General features: G+C 41.6%; 1 protein-coding gene across 1 annotated transcript in view; it reads right to left on the bottom strand.

Moving 5' to 3' along the window:
• Positions 1-228: 228 nt before the first annotated feature.
• PIE1 (SNF2 domain-containing protein / helicase domain-containing protein) overlaps positions 229-19,488 on the bottom strand; it is a 68,508-nt gene continuing 49,248 nt past the window's right edge. The window contains exons 8-13 of the mRNA XM_087698102.1: positions 15,981-18,905; positions 15,567-15,628; positions 15,375-15,433; positions 14,384-15,164; positions 13,611-14,215; positions 229-2,504 (exon numbers count right to left, since the gene is read on the bottom strand). Coding sequence (XP_087554228.1) covers positions 1,748-2,504; positions 13,611-14,215; positions 14,384-15,164; positions 15,375-15,433; positions 15,567-15,628; positions 15,981-18,905 — 5,189 coding nt within the window. The 3' untranslated portion in view covers positions 229-1,747. The remainder of the gene's footprint in view (positions 2,505-13,610; positions 14,216-14,383; positions 15,165-15,374; positions 15,434-15,566; positions 15,629-15,980; positions 18,906-19,488) is intronic.

The following is a 19,488-nucleotide window of genomic DNA, read 5'->3' on the forward strand; positions in this document are numbered from 1 at the left end:
CCACTCGTTTTCTGCTCATTGAAACATCTAATCTAACAATGAAGAATCACTTTCTCCTGTTTATACCTTGTCATCTCATTTGGCATCCTCTATTTGTTTTGGGGTAAATGTGGAAACCTTACAAGTCATGCTTGCACCAAGAACTCAAATAATAAGCAAAATTAAAAAACTCTTCTTGCCAGCTCCTCATCATAACTACAGAGTGTTGGACTTCACAAACTCCTTGTGCTAATGTAGATATCAATGTACTGCATATCATCCTTTGTGCTTTTCAAGTGCCCAAAAAATATCATATGGCCTTTTTTTCTTTATAGCCAAACGCATACCTCAATTCAAGAGAATCCTGCAGACTACAACTCAAAGCAGACGATAACAAAGCTACTTGTTATTGCTCTTTCTGCTTTGGGGGGGATAAAGACATTTCACAAGGACATTGGTGCAAGGATATACGAAGGTAATACAAAAGTAAAACACTATAACTACAATCTAGTATCTCAATGCCCGAAAGCACCCAACATGTATATGCATTCACATCTTTGTCATCTTCAGAAATGTCTCAATTAATAGCAATCCACTTATCTCCATCACCTTTCATGTCTCATCTATATTGGATCATGTCAATTCTAGAGCTATGTAAGTTACAACACCCTGAATTGTCTACTATATTGAAGATCAAGAGACGTGGGTTCCAATAGAATCATAATTAGTACATTTCTGATACGAAGAGGTAAGATCAGTCCGTGGATTCTAGCTCTTTAAGTTCAGACATCTATAGATTGATGAGTATGTTCTTTGGGATCAAGACTGTGTTTGCAATAGCACCTTTGGTGGTCATGTAACCTTCATATTACCCATTACTTAGCAAATGGTACAAAACTGTCTCTCACTCCCAAACTGCCATGAATTGCGTCTCTATCACTCACTAACTTGTCCTGTTTTATATACAATCCCCAAATTGCATATCTTCTTCTTAACAAAAGACTGCCATAATAATGACAGTACAAGATAGCAACTAGCAATTGACATATTACAATGAATGCTTGGGGCATGGAATAAGGAGTCAGATTGGTTGGATTTTACTCCTGCCACTAGAACACCCCGTTTTACAAAAATGGGATCTGTCTATATAGACAGGTAAGGCAAAGACAACTACCAAAGCCCCATGGAATAATTTTCCAGATTGCTTCTATTTTACAAGCTTTAAAAGCTAAGGGATTACTATAATGTTGGCACTGAGAGGAGATTGACTGTAAGTACTAAAGACAGAGACCTTACCAATTGTACAAATGGTCCCAGAACTGTCAGGAGTTGCAGTAAGTACTTTTCGAAATATGGCCTGACCTTTTGGTCCCAGGCTCAGATCACTAAACAATGGAAAGGTGTTGGTGATGAAGTGATCCGCCTGGACAATTTAGGGCCATGAATTTTGAATCGCATGAAGTAGCACTGGCATCTGCAGGCTGAAGAAAAAGAGCTGCTCTCTGCCCAGCTTTGACTTGTGTCTTTACACACTTGTCTCTGAGATGTCCTGATTTTAGACGAAGGTAAACTTTCAGACACACTTGTCTCTGAGATGTCCTGATTTTAGACGAAGGTAAACTTTCACTCTGCCCAGCTTTGACTTGTGTCTTTATACACTTGTTGAGATGTTCTGATTTTAGACAAAGGTAAATTTACACACTTGTCTGAGATGTCCCAATTTTAGACAAAGGTAAACTTTCACTCTGCCCAGCTTTGACTTGTGTCTTTACACACTTGTCCGAGATGTCCTGATTTTAGACAGAGGTAAACTTTCATCATCAACAAACGTTACATCTGGCATCAAGATTGATGCATCACCTGATCTACTTGAGGCAACTAGTAGCTCAGCTCTTTCATGAGCCAGCCATTCATGGTAAGTTCCCTTTGCTGAGCTCACCTCATTGGTTTCCATGATCTCAGCCTCCGTAGAATAACCCATTACAGACTTTCTCAATGAAATATCTGCACTATCCACAATAACACCGTCTGGTGAGTCCAATGTCGATGCCACGGCTGCTAAATCCCTTTCCTCAGGGGAGGATAAGGCAGACACTTGATCACCTGATTTATCATCTGTCGATTTTACTTCCAGCAAAACTCTACTATCACCTCGTGCCTCTGATCCAAGAACAGGACTGTGATCAGGGTCCTTGCCCATTTCGGGCTCCATAGATTGTGCAATTGTCCTCAAGGTTGCAGCAGCATTGGACACTGACGTATTATGATGAGCTTCTGGCATTTCAGCTTCACCTTTGTTCTTTGCACCAACTTCACCTTGTGTTGTTTCATCATCTTTATTTGACTTCTTCCCCTTGGAGAGACGTTTTTTCTTTTGCTCAGAACCTTCACCTAGCTCCAAACGCCGCTTTCCAATGCTGAACACCTTGCCTGGGGTTGGCAGTGCCCCCACAATGCCAAGTCCCATGCCAGCAGCTGCTGCCCATTGCTTGCTTTCTCCTTCAGCACTCATTTTACAGGCTAGCCTGATAGAGGAAAAACAGAAAAGAAAAATTAGTTTGGTAATAAATACTCCCCTAATGAAAAAAATTGAGATGTTATGATTCATACACAGCTCAAATACAAAAGATATGAGGAATCGCACAGGAGCATATTTAGTATAACAGACCACTGAAGAGACTGGGGCTCTTCTCGAAGTTCAAAAATAGGACATTGTGACAGATGAGAGATGTTGGGTACCATCATTGCTTGGTAGTTCTGGAGTCTGGACTGTTAGATACAGTGAGACTACAAACCAACAACATGTCTGCACTTTTGAGACTCTTGCTCTCAAAGGCAGACAGGAGAGATTAGACGAGGTAGAATGCATGAGTAGGAGCCATGAGGCCTTCTTATTCAGTTGAGATTCTGACACTCTAATGTAGATCATTCAACCAATTATTCTATTTGCCCTTATGCTGGGCATTTTTGCTTGAGCAAACAGCATGGGAGATGTTCACATGTGCTTATATTCATTCCTAGACTTGGATTTTTGTACTTTCATATTTATTACTTTGATGATTATCATGGAGGGGTGTTCTAATAGAACATTTTTAATAAAAGAGAAACAGTGGGAAATCCGACAGAATAGATAGATAAATATGAGGGACATGACTGCATGCATGTGTGTATATGCATGTGTATGCTGTGTATTATGTGTGCGGTTTAGTGTGGGACCCACCCTAATAATCAAAAGTTAAGAATGATTGAACTCTCAAAATCCATAGCTTCTTATTCGGATAATTGGAACATGCTTCAGCAACTGCAGAGCTATCTGAAGTACTGCCCAATGATGCTAGCTTCTGGTTTGTTTCTTCTTCCACTGTTCTAACATCTTCTGCAGCTGCAACCACCTACTTGCTCCTTTGATCACATATAGCGCCATGCAACCCATGGGGCCCATAACTTGTCTATGTTGGAAATACACATTGCAATGCAAATAGACTCTCTCCATTATAGGCATAGTAGAATCAACCTTAACACAAACCCTGAAAGTGTTTGGACACTAGTTGACCCTGTCAGAAAACAGCCTTTGGAAATCCAAAAAGGCTGAACTTGATTATAATCAAAAGCAAGCTGCATAATAGACTACACAAGTGGAAGCTAGAGTGCTCCTCCTCAAAGACAAAGACATGGATAATGGTCAAGGCAGTCCACTGTCCGATAAACAAGCAGAAGGCTTAAACCTATCCGAAACTAGTCACAACAATGCCAAACCAATGTCTCAAGAAGTGGTATCTATGTTCACAACAGAGCTGATAAATCAACTAAGCAACCCTAGTAGTGAAATCTTTGTGGGATCACCACGTTGTTATGCCTTAAATCACGAGTGAAAAAATACCATGTTTATAGCACATGGTTATTAGATATTTAGCTCCTATATAAATATTGCTCACCGTGAAAGTTGTCCAGATAGTTTTGCCACTTAGAAGTCTAAATGGTCACTGAACCTTGCTGGATAAAACATTTGGCCCTTTTCTCATGAGATTTATCAATGAGGTCACAGAGATTCCCTCCAACAACATCATAAAGGCCAGCCAGCCTATCTAAATATTGCTCACCGTGAAAGTTGTCTGGATAGTTTTCCCACTTAGAAGTCTACATGGTCACTGAACCTTGCTAGATAAAACATTTGGCCCTTTTCTCATGTGATATTATCAATGAGGTCACAGAGATTCCCTCCAACAACATCATAAAGGCCAGCCAGCCTTAAAATGGCTCTCTCTCTCTCTCTCTCTCTCTCTCTCTCTAACCAACCTTCCTTCTCAGATAGAGTGGTAAATAACCTAATTAAACACTTAATTACAGCAATGAACAAATTCACAAAACTAAAATGCACACTTTACCATACAATCTTGGACCTTGGACAACTTGTTGGCCCCAAAACTGGCGCCCCTTGTTATACATACAGTCAGCAAGCAATTTCAGCCAATTGCCCCTTGATTTTCACCCAAGAATTGCACAAATGGAACCACCACCTAGCCAAATGTTGCCTCAATCACAATAGATGGCCTGGGATCTGAAATCCCTGTCAATTCCGCGAATTTCAGATGCTGATTTCAATGTACAATGGCTTCTCCTGTTGGCATGGGTCCCAAGGTGGCTGCTAAACCCTAATTTCTGCAAAAATTTAGGATTTGCAACAGAGACCTCTACTATCCACCAAATTTAGCTGAGATCTACTCAAAATGGCTAAGAAATGCTGAGATTTCTTGAGAATGGGTTGGAGAAGGTGAGAGAAAGCCAAGATGAGAGAGAAATCTGATTTTCTTCATGAGAAAACCCTACATTTTGCTTGCTGCCTACTCCAACCTACGTTTAATGCAATCACCTACTGCCACATACCTCCAAAATGCTGTCACTTGATCAGCAATGTTGTCGCCAGCCCCTAGAAGGTGACTCCTGGCTGTCTACTCAAAATGGCTGAGAAATGCTGAGATTTCTTGAGAATGGGTTGGAGAAGATGAGAGAAAGCCAAGATGAGAGAGAAATCCAATTTTCTTCATAAAAAAACCCTAAATTCTGCTTGCTGCCTACACTCCAACCTACATTTAATGCAATTACCTACTACCACACACCTCCAAAATGCTGTCACTTAATCAGCAATGTTGTTGCCAAGCCCTAGAAGGTGACTCCTTGCTATCCCTTGCTTACTGAGGCCCCCAAATGGATGTCTTCTGCAACAAATTATTGTTCTCTGATCCAAAAGTAGACCAGCAGCTCTCTCTCTCTCTCTCTCTCTCTCTCTCTCTCTCTCTCAAGCTGTAAACTAACTAAATGGTTGAGACCCAGCCCCCAAAAACGTTTCTCAATTTGCATGGGCATTTTTGCCAGCAAGTAGCAACTTTTAAACCCATTTTTCTGCATTATCCAGCCGTTTAATTAATTTTCAGAATTAAATAATCTTGAACATTAATTTTAGCCCTTCTAATCCTACCCAAAATTAAATGTGCCCATCCATAATTAGATTAGCTAAGCCATTTGCAACCTAGAGTGGTCCCCAACCTCTATTGACCCTTAGACTAGCATCAATCAAATAATTAATGCTAGTCCCTAGTGTTACCACCGACACTTATTGGTCAAAACCACTACCCTAGGGTCCAATCTGATACCAATTGACCAAGAGAACCCAATCCACATGACTTATCATAACTTTTACCTTTGACATCCACTGCATCCTCGAGGTCTTTGGCCTACTACTATGAAATATCTGCCATGTGTATCACATGTGCTTAAACAAGCTTGCACATTTAAATCTTATCAGCAAGAATAAAGCATCTCAAATTTTCACATCCTCATGACTTAAACAACCTTGCACATTTGAATGTTATCAGCAAGATTAAAGCATCTTAAAATCTCACGTCCTCATGACTCTCTCTCTCTCTCTCTCTCTCTCTCTCTCTCTCTCTCTCTCAGATAGCTACCCTAATGGTAAGCCGCTTTTTTATTAATCCACCAACCTAGATTCAAATCTCCATTTTTCTACGCCTATACTAAATGACGGTGCGAAATGTAGGAGTCAAATCCAAGACCTGTGAGAGTGTGCAATGGAAAGAGAAAAGTGAACACGGAGAGAAGGAGACAAAGAGAACACAAAAAAGAGAAGGAACTATGTGACTGCACTGGCTGAAGATACAAGGCTGCAACAGTCAACCCCAACATACAACTCTACACGTCAGTTTGGGTGTCAAACGGTAGCATGGGGATGAGAGAATGAGAAGGGTTGGCTGATCACAAAGGATCAATGATGGATAATGAGTGCGAGTGCAAGCCACCTATATATGGGGGGAAAGAGACAAACACCTAAATAGGATCAAAACCCTGAAAATAGCCAAAAGTGTCCAAAAAGAAACACACCCCCTCCATCTACAGTATCTAAAACACATAAAATGATAGACAAATACAATGTCAAAGCTCCTAATGTCCTCATCCAACTCAAATTGAGGTTCACAGGTAGGAGATAACCACACAAGACATACAACTCACCCCCCCCCCCCCCCCCCCCAAATCTTGGACGTGAGAAAAGGCCAAAGGAGATGCGGATCCAAGGGTGACAAGAAGAGTAACAATGCCAATGAAGTCCGTCAATGAAGAATGCCAACCAAAAAGCAAGACCCCCTTTCCATATAAAATCCAATCAAACGGAAGGCCAACAAAGGGCGATGGATACGAAGAGGCCTAAAACAGATCACTCCTATAAACTCCAATTCAGGATGGATGAGCGAAGCCTTTGACCCAACTATGAGATGATAGCGAGGAAGTATCGAAGGTGCCATAAGCTACATAGAAACAACAGGAACCAAGGACCAAGCGGTAGCGGATAGAGATTCAATGAAAAGAAAGACCCAAAGTAGAGTGGAAACCCTAAAGAAACTCCTCACGATCCTTGAAAGCCCTCTCTGAAACACAAAGGGCCAAGAGATCCAAAGTTGTATCACTGATATCATCCCCCTCTAAAAGAGGATGGGAGATACAAGGGAACCACCAAAAGAGACGGTGGGGGATAGAATGGAACCTATGGGATAAATGGTACACAATCAAAAACCGGTGTAGTAATAGAAAGCTTCCTTAGAGGGCCCTACACAATAAAAGGAGAAAGGACCATAGATAGCCCCTTCTTCTGCCAACTTGTCACAAAAGTGGCTCTTGTAAAGGAATCCTCAACAAAGACAACCAGCTTGGTAAAGACAATGCACGTCCCAAGTCTAAGAAGGTCATAAACTAAGAGGAGAGAGAACTAGAAGACAGGAATATGTAGACCCTAAAGAATGGAGCTCAATGGACGGTCAAACAATAGAGGCAAGGTGCCAACACCACTAATAGGCACCGAAGAGAAGTCACCAATAGTGGTGATACCCTTTAACGAATGAAGATCCTGCAACAAATCACCGTAGGAAAAAATAGAACTCGATGTATCTCCATCAATAAGCCAAGATTGCTCGAAAGACGAGACAATCGAAGAAGGCTCCTCCACCTCATAAATGTGTAGAAGCACCAACTAGATGGTAATAGTGGGTGACAAAGACTCCAAGTAGATCCACCCTTCACTCCCAAACAAAGGTGAGGGTATGTCCTCCAATATTTTTCCTTGGGATGCAAGGTCTTCCCACAATGAGGACACGTGGGATATCCTCTACATTTCCCCACATCTTCCTCTTCCCATTTTTTTGCTTGGCTTGTCCTGTACTTAAAGATAAAGTTGCATAAGCACGGCCATGTGCGTAGGCTCTGCAAGAATCTATCTCACTATGATATGCATCCGGTTCAAGCACCAATGGGACGAGCTCCTCCCAAGTGAGAGTCTCCCAACTACGAGAAGTGCAAATATTGATGTAGAACACATTATATGTCAATGACAAAATATGTGAGAGTAAGTATCGCAGCAAGGTCCGCCAAATAAATATTCGTACCAAGGGATGCAAGCTCATCCCGAAGCTCCTCCAACCTGTGGATGTGATCCCTCATTGTAGGGAAATCTGTGACAAAAGTTGTTGCAGCTTCAACTCAAAAGATAATCAATTTCCAAATGCCTAGATCCAGCACAGAGACATCAATCTCTCAAACCTCTGCAACGGTGTGGATACGTCTAATATGCACGAGCACAAAATTAGTACAAGTCAAAAGAAGAAAAGTGTGAGCTCTAGCATTCAACCAATCCCATAAAGCTACTGAATCCAACGTCGCATCATCATGAGGATCCACAATAGATCAAGGTATAGGGACAGTAACAAAATCCCAAAGATCACAATCATCGAGGGGAGACTCCATGTAACACGACCATAGAGAGAGAGTGTAAACTCAGCTCGGCACACGATTCATTTACTAGTGCGTAAGTCAATGTACAAAGTACAACCCCTAGACCTTGGGTTGTGTAAGTTCCTTAAGGTACGTTCACACCCGTAAGTGTGTAAAGTGTGATAAGTGACCGTTCTGTGTAACATAAACACAAAAATAGAGAATAAAATGACTGGGGAAAAAACCTCTCTTATGGAGAGTAAAAAGTGCCCCATTGTTCTACTATAGATCATCAACACTCCTCTGTGAGCATAGGCATGAGTCAAACCCAACAAACCCCCCTGGAATGAAACTGATCAGCATACAAGGATTATCCACCAAAGGAGATCAAATTTAAAGCATGCGAAATGCTTCAAATTTGTTGCGAGGAAGAGCTTTGGTGAAGACGTCTGCCACATTGTTGTTGGTAGGACAATAGACAAGGCCGATATCCCCCACATGTAACCTCTCTCCAATCTCGCTCTCTCATACCACTTAATTGTATTAATTACCCAAAAAAAAAAAAAGATTACAAGCTACAAGATGGTTCTAAGCCATCATGCATAAATTGAGCTCTATTTTTCAAGTAGCTCAAAAGTCACATGAGAAAACAGAGTACAAAAATCAAGGCAAGGTCACTACGCCTGGCACTAAGGTATTAAATCCTCTACTAACAAAGTATCAGCATGTTGAATAAGATCAAGCTACCACTGAAGAAGTTCTTTCAGCTTCGCAACATGACTCTAGATACTCAAGGCAACATAAAAAATGAATGCATTGCGAGTGACCAAATATGCCAACATGTCACAACTCTATAGAAATAGAATTTGTATCCTTTTTCATTAATTTGTCTATATAGTGATTTATTAAATTTGTTTCCTTTGCACTAATTAGATATAAAGAAAAGTGCATTGGAGCTGGCCATTGATGAGTGGTCATAGGTTATGGTGGACCCACGCGGTGGGTTAGAGAAAAGATAGTTCACACTTCCACCTATATGGCCCGATTGGGCGCCTGTGACCAAAACTCACACATATCAAGGTTAAACTCGCACACAGAAAGGATTGATGCCTTGAAGTGTAGGCTAGATCCGCCAAAACAGACAGTTACAATCAACAAGATGGCATGATCATGAAATGCTTGTAAAAGTGCATGTGTGGGCTGAAAGCTTGAAATGCACATTTCTTTGCATAGGAAAGTCACATGAAGATTCTGACCGTTTTTGCAATGTACACAGAAAAAGCTTTCATATGACACCCATATTGGGGGGTCCCTAAATTTTAGGAGGTTCCTAAATTATGGGAGCCTCGAATTAGCCTAAAAATGCTAGTCCTAAAAAATAGGGATGTCATTCTAAAAATAGTAAATTCTGTACCCTGACTGTGCTTACTAAATTTGGTTGTTTCTATTCTTGACAATATTCAGCCCAAAAAGGAAGGCCATAGAGAAGAGACAAGTGTCAAGACACTTGTCACACAAGTTTCCGAGTGTCCCACCACTTGTCACATCTCATGGCATGTGGCTGGACACTTATCTTGTGCTACTCCACTTTCCCCTTTTGTACTAGCTCTTCCCTCTCCTATATATAAGAGCTCGTTTTTCTTCATTCAGCATCATTTTTCTTTGCTGTAAACTCATGTACAGCACCCACCCACAGATAGCCAGAAACTGGCCCCATCTATCCCCATCATCATCCCTCACTTCTCCATTATCAAATTCCTCCATATTCCCTCTTCTATCACTACTGTTTTACAGGACAGCAAGCCTGTAAATTCATTACAGCACCTCCTTCTCAAGCTCCTTCTTTCATTTTAGCAACAAGAAGCAAGCCCTATCCATGTACTGCTGATCAACGATGGAGAAAGGCTGATTTCCCCCCTCTTTCTTCTCTCATACTGTAAAGAAATCAGTTATTATCATTGCATAATAGATAATGCATGTGTGTTTGTACATCTTTGCATGATCTTGTAAGAGTGAGAAATACTTCTCCTCACTCTCAGGTTGATTGTAACTGAGCTCTTTCCTAAGAGACTTGGATTGAGTAGAAATACATTCCTTCGGGAGGGGGGTTGCCCATCTTCAACCCTCAATCTTGTCTCCATTACTTTTACATTTTCATGGCTGTAATTTTGTGAGTAATTTTCATTTTCAGCTTTAAGTGTTCATTCTCTTTTATATTAAATCTCGAAAACAAGCGAATATCATAATTGTTAAGCATACTACGTTGTTCGGGGCGTTTACACAGCAGCCCCAGAATCTGAGAAAGTGAAATAGAATCTTCATATGGGATTGCGTCGGACAAAATGCTTAGGCTTACCAAAGACCCAAGCAAAAGGACACATTTTGGTGCCCACCACAAAATGCCAAATGTCAAAAACGAGGAGCCAAACTTTCCAAGCAAAAGGATACAAGATAAATCAATGACAAGAAGATTCCATTGCAATAGTACAAAAGAACAGTTCCCATTCAAAATACCGCAACGGTAAAGAGCCAAACCAAGAGGAAGGCCACCCACCAACATGCACCAAATGAATACCTTACATTTGAATGGCATCTTGTTGTGCCATCCCTCCATTATTGTAAACTTCCACCACGCTTTATTTTTTTCAGTCCCCCAAAGTGCATTAGCCTTGACAGTCAACCATGAGTGATCTTTGATCATGAAGTGGCAAACGTAATTAATTGAAGAAGACTAGAGACTCAAAGCGGCCTAAAAGCTTCCAATCTTTCTATGGATAGGCAAACTCCAAGAAAGAAAAAGTTTGGAGACCTTGCCCCAAAGGTCATGGTAGCCATGAGGAACTCAAAAGACCCACCTGATAGTGCAAAAAGACATGAGTATGCTGCGAGGCAAGAGAGTGGCATCAACCACTAAGACCAATCAATCCAAGGCAAGCCATGTGACTCTCTCTCTCTCAACCTAGCCCAAAGTCCATACCCCTAGTACCTCTCCATAGCCATGGCACAAATATGCTGCCTCATTCTACTAAGTTCCTGGACAACCTCCTCTCCCACGACCACTGGAAAGCAAATCCACCTCCTCCATCTTCCCTTCAACACAACTATGATTCCAAATACCATCGACAAACTCTAGAATGATCAAGCACAAGATCATGACAGTTTGGTTGTAGAGAGCACCTCTATTATTCCATAGATGTGTTGTCACCAATCCTAGCCCAATTGTTTAACAAGGCCATTTGTGAAGGCCTCCCTATCTATTGGTCAACTAATACTATCATACATATCTTGAAAGCTGGAGATCCTATGGTCTCCACTACCTATAGGATCATCAAGGTTAGGTACATGCTAGCCAAGCTTTATAGATTTGTACTAGAGCATGAGCTGAGCAAAGGGACTGAGTTGTACCAACATCAACCATGTGGACAGGCAAGGTTCAAGAGATGTTACTCCGTCTCAACCACATCCTCACACTTCTAGCTATCATTGAGAATGGTAGAGCATAAGGGAGACGAATCTATTGTTGCTGTGTGGACTTCCACAAAGCTTTTGATGCAGTGTCACGAGCCAAGCTAATGCATAGGGGGTCCATGTTGTGGTGCAGAGGGGTGACCTGGCCTTGCATGAGTCTGTCCCTAGACAAGTCTGCGCTCTAGGAGGGACATTGGAGATCATCAGCACTATTGGAGTGAAGCAGGGTTGCCCACTTTCACCCACTCTCTTCACACTACACATTCCTAAGATGTCAAACTATGTTGATAGATTGGAAGGAGATGGACCTAGCATTAGGGGAGTACTAATGTCAAACTATGTTGATAGATTGGAAGGAGATGGACCTATCATTAGGGGAGTACTAATAACTCCACTATTGTATGCAAATGATATTGTGCTTATCTCAAACACCCCAAAGGGGTTGCAATGCCATCTAGATGTACTACATACGTTTTGCTAGGATAGGGACCTCATAGCATCTCCACAAATCCTAATGCTGCATAGCCTCAGTCAATCTATCCTCCATTGCTCTCCTCACAGTGAATCTTGGCCCTACAAAGTCCCAAGATAGACATATCTTTAGGCCTACTCCATTGTTTCCCCACCATGTGTAAGCTCGGACACTAATCATCTAATCCGTTGGATGGAGGTGTTAGACACCATAACCTTGGTCTTCCCAATGCATGCACATACAATTCCAGTGACCCCAAACGAAGCTCTAGCCCTTTTATACATTGGTTACACTAGCACTTGCCACTCTTGTATGGAGCTCCTATTTGGGGATCAAGCTTCTACCATAGGAGGAGAATTAACAGCACTGAGCAAAGCAGCCATTGCAGTTGACACTTGATACCTCAGAGCATACCCCAAACCAACCCATGGTTCCACCACAAGGAGTCACACTAGACAAAGCCATCGAAAGATGCAAAGCATGCCATCCATGGCCCCACTCAAGGCACCACTAGAGGATTCAGACGATATTGGCACATCATCAAGCAGACCCACACAAATATCTACTTATGGGCCTTCAATTGTTGCAGCAGTCTAGCTTGCTGAATGGGCTTAGACGCATGGTTCACCCTCCATGGTTGTTGCCGCCCTTGACTTGGCTAACGAGCTCAAATATCAATTGGCTCCATCCAATCCAAATCCCTATTGCCACCACCAACGTGTTGGTTGGGGCCCTCAATGTTACATCCTTGGACATCCAAATGGGCGCTGGTAGTATTGGTCACAGTGGTTACTAACATGAACTAATGTGAATGCACTAGGAGCACATCATTCTGTGATCACCATTCTTGGACTCCTTGCCAATAGGCCAATGCATCCATATGCTAGGATGATGTGGGCTGGGGTATAGAATGCTAGCTCTTGGGATGTGATCATAGCCTTGTGCGTTGCTAGCTCCCAAGATCAGGGGTGTGCCCATCTGGCCCTACGACTCGGAGGTGAGTTTGATGTTCATTTCCCTTTATGTCTGAGATAACACACAACAGAGAGGTAGCACAACAGCAGACAGAAAGCTCAGGGAAGTACTATGTTCATTCAAGTTATGCATCTGATGCATTACCTCTATTAGATTTTTGCACAAGTTTGTTGGCATAATAATAAGCTATAAAACTTAAAATCCTTTCTTTTTAAACAGAGAATTTCTCCATCTCATACATATGAAGTCATCAGTCACATCTCAGCTACTCCACATTCCCATGCTTTATTTGACTTCTCAACTTGAAAATCACAACTTAAGCATTTTCATGGTTAAGTTTCGTGCACCTGCTTCTCAGTTCTTGATGAATTAGAGAATGTAAGTACTCTTAGCATGTCCTAGTTAAACAGAAAACAAAAATCTGTGTCAGTGCTCAACCAACCTGTATCGGTGCTCAACCAAGTTTTTTGAGGCCCGGCGAATAGATTTTGCAAGAGCAGGATCTGGTCGCTGATTCACCAACATAGAAGAGGAATCCGGAAGCACTACCACTACTTGCTTTGGCCATTCATTGTCCAACAAATCAGTGTCAGTTGCTGGAAAGTTTAACTCTACTTCCAGGCAATTCCCTACACTACCATTCTGTGCACTACCAGAGAATTCATTTTCATTTTGTGCACTAGAAGTGTCATCTTTGCTCAGTGGTACAGATTCAGGAGTGACTTGTGCATTACCAGCTCCAGCAACTTGACTGTCCAATTGGGCTAATGCATTTGCAACCATATCTATAGAAGGAGAACTAGTGTTCAGATCAGAAACCTTTTTATCAAGAAAACTGTTGGCAGTGGAATTCATAGATATCTTTGGAAGACGTATAAATGAGCGTCCTTGGGGTGAGTTCAGCTTCAAGCTTGTATTTTTTATACTTTTAGAGGACTGTCCTGTATGAAGGACTACACTTGTTAGCAGAGCAACAAAATGGCGTTGCAATAACCATTCATCATCCGGAAGTTCTTGCATCACTTCCAAGAGTTTTTTTATGTGCTCCTGCAACCAGAAACAGGACACCATTAATTGAACCGAGTGAAAACACAAACCAGACATGTTCCTGTGTGTAACTCTCCAGTTGCTTAAGCAACCCTCACAAAAAGATAATTTAAACATTAGACTACCATCAAAAGTTGTTTTATGAACAGAGATCATCATGTATCTTACCTCTGTCACTTTTACTGGAGCACTACCAGCTGTATAAAAACCACTTTTTTCACCAGTGGCCTCACGCGGAGTCATGATAGAGGTATAATTTGCCAGAAGCTGCCGAAATCTTTCCTTGCAATGAACAGGGTACCTGTATCTTCCCCTAAATGTGCCACCATCAGGAACACCAGCCAAAGTTTCACTGGCAAGGAGCCAGTTGCCTCCATATTCATGCACAACTGCAGTTAGTATAGCATCCTCAGAAGGCATCCATGGATCTGCAGGAGGGATACGACCACCTGCCTTTGAGCCATCCTTCTTCTTCTCTTTGTCAAGCTTCATGAATGGACCTTTCTTTTGTGACACTTCAAAAAAGGGCACACCACCAAGGAGGCTTTGCTTTTTATTTTCAGATGCTGTCGAGGATGAATCAAGAAGCATCACCACAGATGCATGATTATTCATGCTCAAGTCATTGTACTCCCTTTCAAAATCTATTGTCTGGTCTGTTGGGCCAATTCTCACTCTTTTTCTCTGTAATTCTAGTAACATATCATCCTCCAACAGCTTAGGTGTTTTCCTTTTTCTTTGGGAAGGCTCGCGGTCCAAAGGTGAGAAGAAAAACACGTCCGAGTTCTCCCAGTCAGCATCGCCCATCAAGTTATCTTCAGCATCAACAGCAGCTTCGTCAATTGTGCCAAATGGACCTTTTCCAAGGGATTTAAATTTTGCCCTCTTCAGTTTACTTTTGTACTCAAAGGTGCCAATTCCTGCTGCAAGAGCTGCTTCAGCCTCCGCCCTACACAGATATTGTGGAGACTTGTTACAAGAAGAAAGACATGAAACTCGATTATTTATATTTCTTACGCCCCTTCTACAGTGCAAAACCACACGCAAACACCAACCATTCTGGACTGCCAATCCAGAAACACTGACCCAATGCACATTGCCTGCTTGACACATTATTCTTCATTTTTCACGTAGGGTGTTATACACTCGACAGAATTACCTTTCAGCTTCCTGCATCTCCTCTTCCAATTTTTCCAGGTCCAGTCGATGTTGATACTCCTGGAAACAAGCAGGAAATTCAATCCCATCATAATAACTTGTAAAACTGCTCCTTGAGTGCCATTACCATAAATCACAGTGGAACTTGCTTTATTGTCCACTTAAAACTTAAAGTTTGAACAACAGCACAAACCTGTTGTGCTAAAACTTCCACTTGCTGACGGTAAGCTTCATCAGCACAAGATGTATCCCAACCTTTCAAGGAAAAAAGGAAGTATGTATAATTAATTAAAGAAATGACAACTGATACATTAGGATGCTGAATTTTGGAGAGAAGTCACACACAATTTCCAGGATCAAATCATTTATGTTATTGGAAAACTTCTTAGTGTGTAAAATAACTTCCCACTCTATGAATAACAGACACACTAGAAACTCTATATTTGGATTCACGAATACTTGGACTATTTTTCTCAGAGAAGAGAAAAAATTCTATTGGCAAACCCCCTCAGGAAACTGTATCCGAAGGCAAAATACAAAGTACAGAGCAACCCTGTAAGGGACTTGCATACCAAAAACACAAATACATGGACTTTCCAGGACTTACTTTCATACACCAGTGGTTCATTATCCTCATCGATCTCAGCTTCTTGTTCCTGTTTGAGCCTCTCTAATCGGTCTAACTCCCACTCTGTCTCTTCAAAGGCAACCTGTGTCTCAACAGCTTCTTTGTCTATAATTGGATCCCAAAGCTCCAGAAACTGCATTGCATATCTTTCTATTGGACGCAGTTGACTGTCAAATGAAACAACTCCATGACCTGATGCAGCTGCAACAGCCGCCATCTGCTTCACATCAGCCATCATGTCCATGTCTGCATCAAGGTCTGTTTGCATCGTGGCTATGTCTTTGGGTCCAAAAGCACCAACATTATCATCTGTTTCAATTTTACGAGCTCCTCCCAAAGAATCTTGAGAGTGAATTCCCTTATCTGATACTTTTCCTTCCTCCAGATCATCAGCACATTCATCATCATCCAGCTTACCAGAATATCCCTCCTCTGTAAATTCTTGATTTTCAGCTGCTTCCTCCTGCTCAACTTTCTTCAAGGCCATGTAATCTGCTTCATCTTCCGCGTCTTTAAGGGCAGCCTCAACCTCCATATTGGAAAGCTCTGTCATTGACCCCTGATCAGCTGTCTCAGAGGCTGATTCAAGCACTGATGGAGGGCCACCTTTTACTCCCTTCAATCCAGATAAGAGTTCCGCAGGGTCCAACTTCTTGAAGAAATCAGTGTTATAGCTTCCTTTCTGGATGACAAGATCATCTAAGAAGCGTTTCTGGTTTGCTTTCTTTAGGATGTTCTCTTCAATTGTGCTCTCACTGATAAGTCTATAGATGTGCACTTCTCGTGTTTGGCCAATGCGATGGCATCGATCCTGAGCTTGTTGGTCCATGGCTGGATTCCAGTCACTATCGTAAAATATCACTGTATCAGCACCAACCAAGTTCACACCTACACCACCACTTCTGGTTGAGAGTATGAAAAGAAATATTTTTGGGTTGGTATTAAAGCGCTGCATCAAAATCTGCCGCTCCTCAGGTTTTGTTGACCCATCAAGCCGTAAGTAAGTGTATCCATGAAGATTCACAAAACTCTCTAAGACATCAAGCATCTTAGTCATTTGTGTGAAAATCAAGGCTCTGTGACCTTCTGACCTTAAGCGACGCAACAAGACTGCCAACTCTTGTAGCTTCCCACAATCAAACTGAAGGAGCCTCCTGTCTGGGAAAAAAAGTTGACGCCGAACATGTATTGGCCTTACGAGGGTCAATGAAGAGCCAACTTCATTTTTGCATGCCTCATAAAATTCTGGTTTAAAGAAAGCATTTGAGCTCAATGGACGGCTACACCATGCCACAGGAGGGGAACACCTAGCTGCTGGTATCACAAACACAAATGCCTGCAAGAGATCCATCATAATCTCACAGCGACTCACCGGTAGATGTACTAAATCAGCAAGGTAAGATGTCACGTCCATGTGTCGAACAGGATCAGCCTTCACTTTGTGGATATCATAGACAGGATGTTCAATGGTTACCCTTTTTCTAAAATCCTGACCATACAGTGGTGTTCTGCTGCACCAAAAAGCATTTAAAAATCCCAGAACAGCAAACCACTGTTGTTTCTTGCTCTTTCTTTCTTCATTCAAAGCCTTCTGTACATCATCTAATATATTTCCCTGTCTAAGAAACTGAGTACTCAAATTTCCATCTTGTGTGATCCATCCATCATCCCCTGAAGTTGCCATCTCCTGAATCAAATGTGCTGGGGCAGCCAATTTTTTCACCTCTTCAGCTTCCCAAGCAGACATTTCATATTCAAGTTGGCTAAGCAGCAGAGAAAATTTGAGCAGATAAGGCACCTCAGATAGACCAACTGAAGCCAATGAAACCATTGAACTTAAGTGTAAATCAATGCCAGGCAAGTCAAATGAGCTTACTATTGGCCTCCCCTCGAATAAGTCTGGGTGATTGCAAACTTTTCGTAACTGCATGAGCACATTAAGCAATCCTAAAAAATTCCCACTTGAAAGAGTTGCTTGTGTATCTGAGCTTGCCATAAAATCTTCATAAAGGTTCCGCTGCCGCTTAGATAATCTGCATAGAACCACATGTTCATACTTCTTGGGGAGCTGCTTTTCCACATCCTGTTTTAAACGCCTCAATATGAAAGGACGTAAGACATTATGCAAACGGTCCACAAGACCCCTATTGATTTGTTCTTGCCCTTCAACCATCCCAGTTATGGGGTTGTTGAACCAATCACGGAACTCCTGATGTGATTGGAACACATGAGGCATAAGAAAGTGCATAAGAGACCAAAGCTCCATCAGATCATTTTGAAGTGGTGTTCCAGTGAGGAGGATTCTTCGCTTGGAATTGAAATTCAGCAAAGTTTGCCACCTTTGGGACTTCCAATTTTTTATTAAATGTGCCTCGTCCAGAATCAAATATTTCCATTTTTTGCGTTTGAAAGCCTTTGCATCTTGTATAACCAGTCTGTAAGTCGTTATACATACATGGAAGGAGTTTGCTTTAGACCACCCTTGGCGTTTGACTTTCCGCTCTTTTGCCGTCCCAAAATAAGTTAATATTTTGAAAGCAGGGCACCATTTCATGAACTCAGTTTCCCAATTAAGCATGACACTTGTCGGTACCACAATGAGATGTGGCCCCCAAATACCTTTATCACAAGCCAAATGAGCCAGTAGTGAAATTGTCATGATGGTCTTGCCCAGGCCCATCTCATCTGCCAGAATACCATTTAACCTCCTTTCATACATTGTAACTAACCAGTCCAAACCTATGTGCTGATACTCCCGAAGTGAATGCTTCAGAAGAAATGGCAGCTTTGTGCGCACCTTGGTCGTAGAGAAGGTGAATCCAGTTGGTTGAGCAGCTTGAGCAGCAGCTGCTGCATCAACCAAGTTATATCCGGAATGGCTCCCTTCTTCCAGATTGTTGAGCCCTATTTAAAACAAACAAACGTAACTGCCACAGTTGACTTTCAGTGGTATAAATGATTTCTGCCAATTATATAAAAAACCTAAACAAGAGGACAAAAAAACATAGAATTGAATTATCAAATTCCTCTTTGCCCCCTTAATAAGCATTTTTCTAATACCCAATCCTTCATTTTTTACTAATCTAGATCTTTGAAAGTCTGCAGTAGCTTGTTACTACTGCATAGCCAGAAAGTTGGAATATCACTTGTCTGACTTCTTCCCTTTGGCAGATTCACAGCAGCATAGCCTCAAGATCAAAACAACACTCACTCTGTAGATCTTTATCTATATTGTTCATCATAAACAGCTTCAACAAAATAAGAAAATTTTCAAACCAAAGAATTATGCTCTTGAGCGATATTAAGAGACAATAGATAAGACTCAATCCACAAACCAAGCCATCCTTCCAAAAATTTAAGAATATCTAAAAGCCAGAAATTTAAAAGCAGGTTACAAGTACCTTTTTTCCAGAGAAAAGAAAAATCAATTAATGACACCTCCAAGGTAGAATACAACAAATACAGAAAAAACCCTGTGAAGGACTGT

Source organism: Lygodium microphyllum, chromosome 2 (assembly GCF_053477565.2).
Source record: "Lygodium microphyllum isolate KBCC chromosome 2, Lygodium_microphyllum_v1.1.10, whole genome shotgun sequence".
NCBI classification, from domain to species: Eukaryota; Viridiplantae; Streptophyta; class Polypodiopsida; order Schizaeales; family Lygodiaceae; genus Lygodium; species Lygodium microphyllum.